The sequence below is a fragment of the Neovison vison genome, chromosome 11, assembly GCF_020171115.1.
Source record: "Neovison vison isolate M4711 chromosome 11, ASM_NN_V1, whole genome shotgun sequence".
In the NCBI taxonomy this organism is placed as follows: Eukaryota; Metazoa; Chordata; class Mammalia; order Carnivora; family Mustelidae; genus Neogale; species Neogale vison.
Window position 1 is genome coordinate 90,703,386 of NC_058101.1, and position 12,505 is coordinate 90,715,890.

Consider the following 12,505-nt stretch of genomic DNA (forward strand, 5'->3'; position numbering starts at 1 on the left):
CAGCTGAACGGATTGTCTGTGCTGTGTCGTGGCCTCTGCCAGGTTGTAAGCTCCTTGTGACAGCTACTGGCCTGCATAAGCTTGTCTCCCATGTGACACCAAGGGTGCCTCTTGTGGAGCAGGTGCTCAGTCTGTGTTGAGTGCGGGGACTCAGAATTCACCAGCATTTCTTAGAGAGTAAGAAACAAAATGGTATCACATAACTTAATAAATCTTAATACTTATTTTTCACTAAAGTCACCATTAAGAAAACCGAACATTTGCAGGAAATTAAAAAAATTCAATTTCTTTTAATTTAAAGGTAATTAAAATTACTTCTCCTTCTCTATGTTAATGCCTGTGGGTCTGATTTTAGGATCTCTGGCAAGTCCCTTAACTATTTTGGGTTTCATCTGGTTCCCACTGTGAACATAATGATGGTGATAAGAATAATAAAAGTCATTAACAGTATTGTTATTTTTAAAAAGATTCAGACAAGGGTATCTTCTCTAGTGTACTTCTTTCTCCATGTAACCACCATTCCATTTTTCTTATCTTTATTAAGCTTCTTATTTTCTTTTCCCGAGACTTTAGCTATCTATGAATAGTTTTTAAAATTGTTTTAGATTCCACCCAATTAATGAGTGAAAGAGGAGTCAGGTCCTAGGTCTGATGTGTTGGACCGTCCGCATGCCTTCCTGGATCATCATTGTCATCTCAGTAAATGTCCATGCTGGCATTTTTGTACTCTTATGTGACTATTGTCATTTGCTCTTTATTCTTTTTCACTTATATACAGTACTGGACATGGGGTCAAATTTCACCCATTTTGATCAAATTACACTTAAACTAAAATGTACTACAAAGAAAGGAAAGGCTAAAGTATCTTGGTCAGGAATGAGGCCACCGCCTTCAGGAGTCTTGGTGGACTCACTAGTGCTCAAGAGAGCCATCCCAAGAGGCATTTTGGTCAGTTTGGAGGTGCAGGGGTTGGGAAGGAAGATGGAAGATAGGGAAAATATTGGAACTTCGAGAAGCATGTATTTTATTCTGAAATATCTCTCAATATTAGACTCTCCTATTTCTTCAGTTAGTGATATTATAGTTAAGATAGGCATATCTTTATCATTTGAGTAAATTTCCACAACCTGACACTCTTTGCCCAATTCATCCCCATTGCTGGGAACATACAAAGTTTCCTGATGTAAAAACATGGTCTATCTTGTTTTCCCAGCTGCAGTCCTGGCATTGTGCTTATGTACCCTCTAACATCCAATTAATCTTTAATATTCAGCATTTTAAGCAAGAAACAGGGAAATAACTGGGGGAAAATTGTAACCTCAGGAAAATTTTTTGAAGAAGATACATTTTTCATTTTAAAAAGTATCATAAATTATCTCAAAGGAGAAAAAAAGAAAAAAGCTTAATAAAATTCTTCTAGGCATGCTTGATTTTCCTCTTGGTTTGAAATGTGTAAACGACTATTGTGGATAAAGTAAATAACTGAGGAAGTCAAACAGGCACGAGATCTTAGTCATTCTATAATCTGATGAAAAAGAAAAGACATGAAAAGAAAAACTCCTACGGATTTTACATAAACGGCATAAAAATCAACATGCCCATTAACGGGAGTGGTAGCATTACTTAATGGCATTTTTTTTTTAAGATTGTATTTATACATTTGACAGACAGAGATCACAAGTAGGCAGAGAGGCAGGCAGAGAGAGAGAGAGGAGGAGGAAGCAGGCTCCCTGCAGAGCAGAGAGCCCGACGTGGGGCTCGATCCCAGGACTCTGGGATCATGACCTGAACCAAAGGCAGAGGCTTTAACCCACTGAGCTACCCAGGCGCCCCTACTTAACAGCATTTTAAAATTTGTTTTAGATGGGTGAGGAATTGTGGGCCTTTGTCTTTTCAAAGCATTTCAATTATAGTAACTACAAAGTTGTAAATCATCACATTGGAAGTGCATTTTCCAATGAAGAGACACACTTTAACCTATGATTTAAGGCTAGTGTGGATCTAATATTATCATTTATTTAAACTTTGTTTTGCCCCTGTTTTTTCACTGCACAGGAAGAACTCATATCTGTTTTTTCCACAGGGAACGTGATGCAAACAGAATCAATTACATGTATGCTCAGTATGTCAAAAATACTATGGAACCACTTAATATCCCAGATGTCAGTAAGGACAAAAGATTTCCCTGGACAGTAAGTAAACCAATTTTAAACTTGGAGCTTGAACACTGTTTTCCCATCAGATCTGTACTTCTAGGGACTCCTCAGGACTTCAGCTGAAGGCCTGGCCCGAGAATTGGCTATATGTCAGAGTGAGCAGTGCTTTCCCTGATCCGATGAAGGAAAATAAAATAGCTCATAACATCTGTTGAGGGGTGGTCAGCTCTACTCAAGTATTTTTCCCATGTACTTTTCAGCTCTGTAATATATAATAATGAGTTATCTTGAACTAATTTATGAGATAATTATTACCTATTTAATGTCAATGGCATTCCTTACATAGTGTTGCTGGAGTTCTTGAGTTTATCCTCAGAAATTAAGTTCCATATGGCTCAGACTTACAGACCTAGTAGTCAGCTACAGTGAGTAGCTCTGTGGAGAAGTGAATATGTTTTCTTTGACAGCAAAGCTACAAAAGTCCATTTCTCAGGCACTGAAAACTTTGAATTCTAGTCTTTTCTCTCATCTCTGGAAAAGCGTTGCACTTTAAGGCAGCTGCCTTGATTTTGTTATTTGAGTATCTCTAAGACCCCTTTAGAACTTCAGCAGTATGGGCAGTAGAAACAGTGGCAGTCCAAAAGAAAGACAAGAGTGTAGCATGTAGCGTCTGAGGTAGTATAGTGCTTTATGGATTCTGCCTGTCTTAAGTTATTGAGACATCTGCATGTAAATATTTGTGTTAGTATTTTGCTGTATATTATCAAAGGCTGCTTAGAAAGTTTGGAATGAAAAAAAAAAGAAATATAGGATATTTATTACTCTTAATTATGTAAAGACTAATTGCTGCATATTGCATTTACGTGAACTTCATTATAATTTATACATTTTCTGTACTCTGATGTTATCTACAGCTAATAAAAGATAAATGAATAGGTTAGGGGTTTCAGGTGTCTGATCTAGTTTATATAGCACATAGTGGGCAAAACAGTCTCTTCATAATTTGTACCTGTTTTGTTTTATTTTTGTTTTTGTTTAGAATGAAAACACAGGAAATATAAACCAGCAGTGCATTGGAAGTTTGCTTTGTACACCTATAAAAAATGGAAAGAAGAATAAAGTGATAGGTAAAGCCTTTTACTACCCTCTAATCTGCACTTACTAAAGAAAAAAAAAAAAATGTGTTCCCAGACACTTTCCTTCAAGTGTAATTTTAAGGAATAAAATGTGTAAAAAAAATTGGAATAATAAAAGAATTTTGAAGTAATTTTATGTTGATAAATGTTAGCAGACATTCTTAAATATCTTAACTATAATGTATTTTATTAATTATTATAATGCTTTTCAATTATTGTTGAGATGTTTGTTGAAGAATGTGTTGATAGTTTGTGGAGTGAGAGACATCAAGTTGATAATGTGAATTGATTTAGAGAGTCTCATTTCTTGCTTTTGATTTTTTAAAATATGGGGTTCACATTTTAGATTGTATTCATTTGTTCAGAAACATTTATTGAGCACTCCAGTGTTCTAGTGATTTGAAATAAATTGATGAACTAAGTGGAAATCCTCACCCTCAGGGAGCTTATATTTTTATATTAAGGTAATAGAAAAATGCCTACTTAGGGATTTTGGAAGAATGCATTCTCTGAAAAATATGGAATAATGTTACCTATTATTGATATATTTGTTGCTTGGCGTTGCAGGTTATATTAAGAGTAGTACAGAAATTTTGAGGTTTTATATGCCAGTCATGCATGACTGACATGTGAAAGTAGTCTGAACTGTTAACATTGTCCCGAGAACTTGGAAATAGAGGAAACAGGAGGACCTTCTAAAGATTTTATTTATTTATTTGAGAGAGAGTGAGAGAGAACATGAGAGGGGAAAAGGTCAGAGGGAGAAGCAGACTCCCCGTGGAGCTGGGTGCCCAATGCGGGCTTGATCCCAGAACTCCAGGATCATGACCTGAGCCGAAGGCAGTCGCTCAACCAACTGAGCCACCCAGGTGCCCTAAAGGCCAAACTTTTAACTAGAAACCCTAATGAAGTGAGGCTTAGAAATATAAATTTATCTGAAAAAGTCTCAGTAGTTTCCAGGTTGCAAGACTTAACTATAATTTTATTGAAGGAGGGCTATCAGTCAGAAAGGCAGGGGTAGGGGGTATTATTAATGAAGAAAGAAAAAAAAAAAAAGACAAGTATTGAAAGTACCTATTGAGGTTCTGTCCAGGGGTCAGGGAATCTTTGCCCCTCTGTCCAGGGGTCAGGGAATCTTTGCCCCTCGAGCGGAGACAGATGTAGTAAGTTGTATTGGCGTGGGCAGAGTATTCTGACCCCGTGGTGAGGCCGTCACTCAGGACAGCTGGTGTAGCAGGTTGTCGCGCTCGATTTCCAGCCCCTTTGCTGGTATACGTCCTTCCTGTGAGATTTCAGTGGCATCTGCCACTGAGCATCCTAAATCTGACTTCCATTGTTCTGATTATTTTTTCCCAAGGTAGCTTAACTCCTAGGAGGAGAATGTATTACTTATATACTCGGAAATACATTGATTGCTTTAACAATTGTTTGAGCTGGGCTTGAGGCTGTGCAATTGCAGGTGCACGTACTCCTGTTCCCCGGGACAGATCTGTTTCGTGCTCCACGTGAATATTCTGGTGTTAGAGAGCAGCCTCGTGAACTTAGTAACTGTGACTCTGCCCCAGAGAGATGGTTCAGTCGTCAACCATGGTCTTCTAGTGAACTGCGTCATCAAGTCTCTCAGAAACCAGACTGGCAATTCCTGGCTGGGCTGCTGGGCTATTTGGTCCCTTGCACTCTTCACAGCTCTGAGAGAGAACAGTAAAGGCTGACGAGTGTGCAGTGTGGGGGTTTTCTTATCAAGATTATCACCCATCAGTTTGCTAACATAAGCAATAAGAAAACTGTAGGAAACATTGTATTATAAGATTTTATTTCCTATAAGATTTTATTGCAAGGTGAAAACTACATTAGAAATCTACCTTATAAATATATATATATATATATTTTTTACCATTTCTATAATTTTTTTCTTTTTTTTTTCCAATTTTCAGAAAAACAGTATTCATTATTTTTTCACCACACCCAGTGCTCCATGCAAACCGTGCCCTCTATAATACCCACCACCTGGTACCCCAACCTCCCACCCCCCCGCCACTTATATATATTTTTAATGCTTTTTGATATAAGCATGAAGACTTACTACAAAGCTGCCTCTGACCTTTGAAAATGTGAAGTGAAATTCCAGAAAGGATGCATTATTCCCTTGTAAGTTTTTATAAGGAGGACTGAGTGGCTCCTTACCACGTCCGGTCACATCTTTGCTTTTCCTCAGCAGCATCTCTTTGGAATAATAATGGGGAATGGGGAGTCACTGCAGGAAGTTACATATCAGTCTTCCTCAGCATTTGAAGTAAATAGGAGCTGGGTCAGTGAAGTGCACACAGCCCCAGGTGGGAACAGACTCAGGGTGTCCATTTGGCTCTACTCTTCCCTTAACCATTTACAACATTGTGAGCACATGACTTAAGCTCTGTGGAGCTGAACCAAATAACCTTTCGGCTCTGCTCAGATTCATATGCTATGATCCTGTCATGTTTTCTTCAAGTGAGCAAAAAACATTAAAAAAAAAACCCTTTGAAGTAATCAGACTCGACCTGCATTTCATGTCACCCTATTTGATAACAGAGTCAAAAGTAAGCAAATGTTATTTTCAGAGAGGAAAAACTCCCTATTAAGAAAGGAAAAAATGGGGGTTTGGGTGGGTGTTCAAGTTGATTCCAAGTACAGGAAGAAACAGCTCCAGTGCTCCCTGCTCTTTCAAAAGTGTGACAAAACAGAAAATTTGAGTTCTTGCCTGTATTTTGTGCCCACAGATGCAGCATGGAAAATGTCATGGCTGTAGATAATTTTTCTAGCATAGCCCAGGCCAGATTCCTCTATTATGTAATTCTAATAGAGAATCCCCATAGAGCTACATGCAGAAAGGCAGACAGGCCCATGTGTTTTTTGTAATCTTACTTCCCCCTCCTATTTTTCCATTACTGACATTTAGATGAAATTATAGACATTAGACCAGTATGGGGCCTGTTGTATTCCCCGAGGTATTGTTTCATATCAAATGTTTTCTTAGTGCTCTGGCTAATACAGAGTGTTTCCAGAGTTTTGCTTCCAGTGCTATTAAGGAAATATTTTCCTCATTCAACATTCATTTATTTTAACCAATTATTTCCCCTATTTATTAGGCTAAATATGCCTTTTTCCCCAAATCATATTTACCAGAAATTCTTACTCCAATTTTCCATGCCAATTTCAGGACAGTTTTTGAAGAAATTAGTCCCATTCCCATCCAAAGGGGGGAAAAAAAAAAACTGCTGAAAACGTCTCCACTTTAAATAACTTACATATTCATCTCTTTGTTAATGAAAAAGTAAAACAAAAATTATAGTCCTTTGTCACAGTGAAGTATGAGAAATATGTAGAGTGGACTCTTGAACAATGTGGGGCTAGGAGCACTAACACCCCATCATGCAGTCTAAAATTCATGTATGGCTTTTTTTTTTTTTTTAAGATTTTATTTATTTATTTGACAAAGTGCAAGAGATCACTAGCAGGCAGAGAGGCAGGTGGGGGGCGGGGGCGGGGAAGCAGGCTCCCCTCCTCCCTCTCTCTGCAGAGAGCCCCATGCAGGGCTTGAACCCAGGACCCTGAGACCATGACCTGAGCTGAAGGCAGAGGCTCAACCCGCTGAGCCGCCCAGGTGCCCAAAAATCCATGTATGACTTTTAAATCCCCCAAAACCTAACTACTAGTAGCCTACTGTTGACTAGAAATCTTTCCAGTAACAGAAACAGTTTTCTGTTTTCTGTTATATGTTATATGTTATGTCATATGTTATATGTTATGTTGTTTTCTGTTCTATGTTATATATATTATATATTGTTTTCTTACAAGAAAGTAAGCTAGAGAAAAGAAAATGTTACTAAGAAAATTATAAGGAAGAGAAAATACATTTATTGTACTATACTGTGTTTATCAGAAAAAAAAACCCACATTTACAGTACCGTATTATATTTATTCCAAAAATCCACATATAAGTGAGCCCTCCCAGTCCTAATCCACGTTGTTCACGGGTCAGCTATATTTCCTACTGAATGCATGTTCTAAACTGATTACTATGCTAATTCTCTGCTCTTCTATGTGTTGCAATTTGATTCTAAGCGACAGATAAATATTCTAAAATTATACATTTAAATTTGACGCTACTTCACATATTTTTCATAATAATGTTACCATTTGGCAATATCACTAACTGCTCATTTGTTTATAAAAATATTTGTTAGGATATTCCTCATGCAAGTATAATTAAACTGTGCAGTGTCATCCATTATAAGCACATGCTTATAATGCTTAAAGTATCTGCTTTTTTCCCCCAGAGAATTGTAAATTATGCTTAGTTATAGTAAGCTCCAGGCAATAAGACTGTAGGGGCAATAATAATTGGAAGAAAATGAGAAAAAAAAATAAAACTAAGGAAACAAGATTAAAATATAAAAGTTAAAATATGTAATATAAAAATAAATATAAACCATAAGAGACTCTCAGACTCTAGGAAACAAACTGAGGGTTGCTGGAGGGGAGGGAGGTAGGGGGATGGGACAGTTGGGTGATGGACATTAAGGAGGCCATGTGATGTCACGAGCACTGCATATTATACAAGACTGATGAATCACTGACCTCTACCTCTGAAATCAGTAATACACTGTATGTTAATTAATTGAATTTAAATTAAAAATAATTTTAAAGGGACGCCTGGGTGACTCAGTGGGTGAAGCCTCTGCCTCCGGCTCAGGTCATGATCTCAGGGTCCTGGGGTCGAGTCCCACATCGGTCTCTCTGCTTGGTGGGGAGGCTGCTCCCCCTCTCTCTCTGCCCATCTCTCTGCCTACTTGTGATCTCTCTCTCTGTCAAATTAAATAAAAATCTTAAAAAATAATAATAATTTTAAGAAGAATTATACTTTCAAGAATTGATTGACAAAATAGTAAGAAGAACTTCACAGCATTGGAGAACAGAAACTTACCTTTACTGGACTAGAAACAATGAGGGAATTTCTGGAAGATATGAGATATATAACATTCATAAGAGCACATTTTACATAAGATAGGCAAAATTCGGATAGCGATGACAGTATCAGAGAAAGTCGAATTTAAGGTAAAAACATCCTCTAAAGGGATGCTTTGCATTGATTAAAGTTAAAATCCACCCAGAAAGTATAATTGTCATAAATGCTTCTAATAAACAAACACCATTGATATATAAAAGCCAAAGCTATTAAAAACAGGGAGAAGGGGACAAACTGGTAGTCATTGTGGTGGGAGCCTTTGGTATGCATCCCATGGAGGGTTAAAGTACAAGGGACAAAAGAATAAATTAATATAAAAACTGAAGTGGATTTGATTAGCAACTATAGATTTACATTTATAGTTCATAATTTACAAATACAAACTTCTGTCAGATATCCATCAGAAACTTAAAAGTATTGATGATACACACGTGCAACACAAACCAGCCATTTCTGAATTAAGAAATAATAAAACTTGAATTAACCATTCAACTGAAGTAATTGGAAATATAGCACCTCTCTTTCTCACCTTCTGTGCTGCTCCCCAATAAATGAATAAATTGAAAGCAGAGAAAAGCAATTGAAATGATAAATTTATGAAGTGGGAAGGGAGAGTGAAAAAAAGAGATAATAGGGAACACAATAATAATAAACCAGCAACACAGGTAATGAGGATAATAAGAGAACTACAAAAGTGAGAATGAGAAAGGAAATGTAATTATAGATACAGAAAAAAATTTTAAAGATGTTAGGTAATACAATATACCGAAAAGTTAATACATTTTGATGAAATGCAGAGATTCCATAAAAATTGGTTATTAACAAATACTGACTCAAATTTTAAATTTTTTATAGAAGTAAAATAAAGAAAATAATTTTTTATAGAAGTAATTGAGAAAGTTTCTAAAGTCATGAAAAACCAAACAAAACAGAAAAACTACTGCCCGAAGGAAATTCTAACCAAAACAGTCAGAAGGGAGGAGAGGAAACAATGTGAAATACAGAAAAAGAAAAGGCAAAATAAAAAAACTTCCAAAAAACTAAGATTGTGAGGTGGAAAACCCAGTGGAATCAGCTGAAAATACTTCTCTACAGAGAGTTCTAAAAGTTTCTGGTTATCAAGTTATTAAGTAGAAATAACTTTAATTTCTGCCAAGACAAGTTTGTTTGAAAATAGTAAAGAAAAAAAAAAACATTTATAATAGTAGCAAAGAAGAAATGTAGTCAGAAATATGTAGCATCTTTATGAGGAAAATTATAGTGTTCTCCTGAGTAACTTAAAAATCTTTAGTAAGTGAAGTGACATAACATTTCTCGATGATAAGAACCTATTCTGTAAGACATCAACTTTCCCCAGATTAGATTTATATCAATTTTAATACGTATCCTCATAAGAGTTTTTTTCAGAGGGAAGGGGAATTCCTGACCAACATGTATAAAACTCATCTGGCAGAATAACATACGAAAAGAATCAGAGTTGATGAATAGAGATTTGCTCTGTCAGAAATTAAAATAATGCTGTAAAAGTAACATAATTTAAAGGTATCATATGTCAGAGCGCCTGGATGGCTCAGTCCGTTGAGCGTTTGACTTTGGCTCAGGCCGTGATCCCAGGGTCCTGGCATTGAGCTCTGCAGCGGGCTGCCTGCTCAGCGGGAAGTCTGCTTCTCCCTCTCCTTTTGCTGCGACCCCTGCTTCTGCTCTCTTGCTCTCTCTCTCTGTCAAACAAATAAAATCTTAAAAACAAAAACAACAATAAAAAAGGAAAGTATCATATGTGTGCCAGAAAAGATGGAAAGGTTGATGGAATACAATAGAAAGTGTAAACACAGACCCAAGTCTGGTACATATGTATACATTAGTATTATTGTATATAATATATCATTGTTTTTAAGGTGCCATTGGCTGATTTTCTGTACTTCCAAGAAAGAAAAAAAAAATGATTTCAATTAAATTATGACAGGCAGTTGATTAGGATGCAGACTGATTTCAAAATCATTAAAATGTGAAAAAAGTACATAGTAGTTGAAAAAAATATGACCCTAATACTTAAGGTAGAATTCAAATCATTGGAGAAGGGATAACTGTTCAAGTATTTTAAGAATCTTGTAGCAATTTGGGGAAAAAACTAAGTTGAATTAAAAAATTAAATGTAATACAATGAATCTATGAAAGTACCAGGGGAAAATATAGATTCATATATAATCTTACAATGAGGAGGCTTCTCTTAAAAGCAAGATGCTATACAGCAGAAAACCTCAAATTAAGATAATTGACAAATGATAAGTGCAAAACAAAACAAAACAAAACTCTCAAGATTGGTGATGAGGGCAGGTCTTACAGAGCAAGACAGGATGCTGGCTTTGCAGTCCAGCCCATACAGTAGAGAGTACATGAGACTACAAGCAGGATCTCGGTGACCAGCCCCTGCTCTGCCAAAAAGCCAGGAGGAAAACTGGTTGGTAGCAACATTGATCCCTGAAATTATGGAAAAGGGAGCATAATTGTGTGGTTTTAGAAACCCAACGAGTCCCTTCCACGTGATTTCTGGAGATGCCTTTGGTACCTGCTGAGCTCTCAGAGCTGCCGCGATGACTGTGTGAAGCAGCGTCAGCACGAGTACTTCATGTGCTCCAATAACACGAAGTGACACAGATTTTGCTAACTGCACTAGCTCTTGGTTTTTGCCTAATGTTTTTGAGGATTTTCTTTTATGATTGTGTATATTAATTGACTTTTGCTGAGTGGTTTCGTTTTATTTTGGGTTCTGCATTAAGTACTTTGTTTTTGTAGAGAAGTGATTCTGATTTTATAGGGATGCTGGTTGATGTGGCATCTCAAGTGATTAGTTTTAAACTGCATTCTTGTACTCTTTATCTACTCTTCCAGACGTTAATGAAGTTCTAAAAACCCTATCTGTAAATGTGCCCGGGCTTTATATTTTCTCCCATAAAGGGACCCTGTTTGTTTATTATAAACCTTTTTCTTCTTATTTTTTTTTAACTTGGCTATTTTTGTTGCATAGAATTCAATTTTCTGAAGACTATAAAAAAATCAGCAGGATGCTATATAAATATGACTGTCCATTCTGCTTTCTAAGGAGAATTAAATTATACACCTAAGTAGATAATTCATCTTCACCCCTTTTCTTGCACTGAGCTTAGCTCTGTCTACACATCTGTGTCTAGACTGGTAGATTGTAACGCAAACACACCTTAGCTGTTCCGCTCTGAGCTGTGGTTGTGACAGCCAACTCCTGAAATTGGTGCATTTGACATTCACTTTGATACCTTTGAATTCCAGAGGTATAAACTAATACTTGTTAATGCACATTCAGTGACTTTTCTTAAGGCCTTGATTGGAACAGGTGTGCAGGAGGGTTACTTAGCTAGGTCAGAAGCCCAGGGGCCTAACTGACAGCTATGTTTCAATTCCTTCCTGTTGTCCTTTCCTTTCTGGATGTACAGTGATTCTTAGGAAGTGTTAAAAAGAAAAATCTTGTTTATGAAAAGGGACCATCAAGTAGGAGACAACTTTAGTCAGAATTGAAAGACAATTCTATTGTGATAAGAGGATAAGGCATGAAACAGGGGGCTCTGAAGAAAATGTGATTTGGAAGATAGTCAGATCCTCGATAAACAGTTCCACATGTATAATTTGGGAATTTGCAAAGGCTGGAGGACAGGACCCCCGTGTTATGCCATGTACATGGGACATGTGCTTCGAAGATCATGCCGATTGTCACTGAGTTTGCAGTGTCCAAATTCATTATGTTTCATTTAAAGTATTTCTTGATAATGGAGTGTTAGAGAAGTAATCCTTATGGTACTAAGGCAGATAGATAAGGATGTCTTTCCTGTTGAATGTAGAAGAACTCCCACAACAAACAAGAAAGAGTAAAAATGGGAGTATGGTTGATGTGTAGGGTTAAAAATAAATTGCACACCCATGGCGATAAATGGACTTAAAGTGCAAGCATGTGTCACTGTGGCCCCTATGAAATCCTTTTGTGCACTGGGAAAAATAAGAGATAACAGACTATAGTCTTCATGGGAAAGTAGTTTGGGTCAGAGCCTCAGTCCTGCATTCTTTCATTAAGTCAGTAAACATTTTTCAAGTTCCTGCTATATAGGCCAGGCATTTTGCTAGCCGAGGAAGTGGAACTGAAAAAATAAAATCTCTAGGCCCACGATACATGCAGCCTAGAA

At 36.9% G+C, this 12,505-nt stretch overlaps 1 protein-coding gene across 4 annotated transcripts in view; it reads left to right on the forward strand.

Moving 5' to 3' along the window:
- PDE5A (phosphodiesterase 5A) overlaps positions 1-12,505 on the forward strand; it is a 151,363-nt gene that overhangs the window by 76,553 nt on the left and 62,305 nt on the right. For all 4 annotated transcript variants that reach the window (XM_044224106.1, XM_044224108.1, XM_044224107.1 and 1 more), the window contains exons 8-9: positions 2,084-2,192; positions 3,196-3,283. In XM_044224106.1, coding sequence (XP_044080041.1) covers positions 2,084-2,192; positions 3,196-3,283 — 197 coding nt within the window. The remainder of the gene's footprint in view (positions 1-2,083; positions 2,193-3,195; positions 3,284-12,505) is intronic.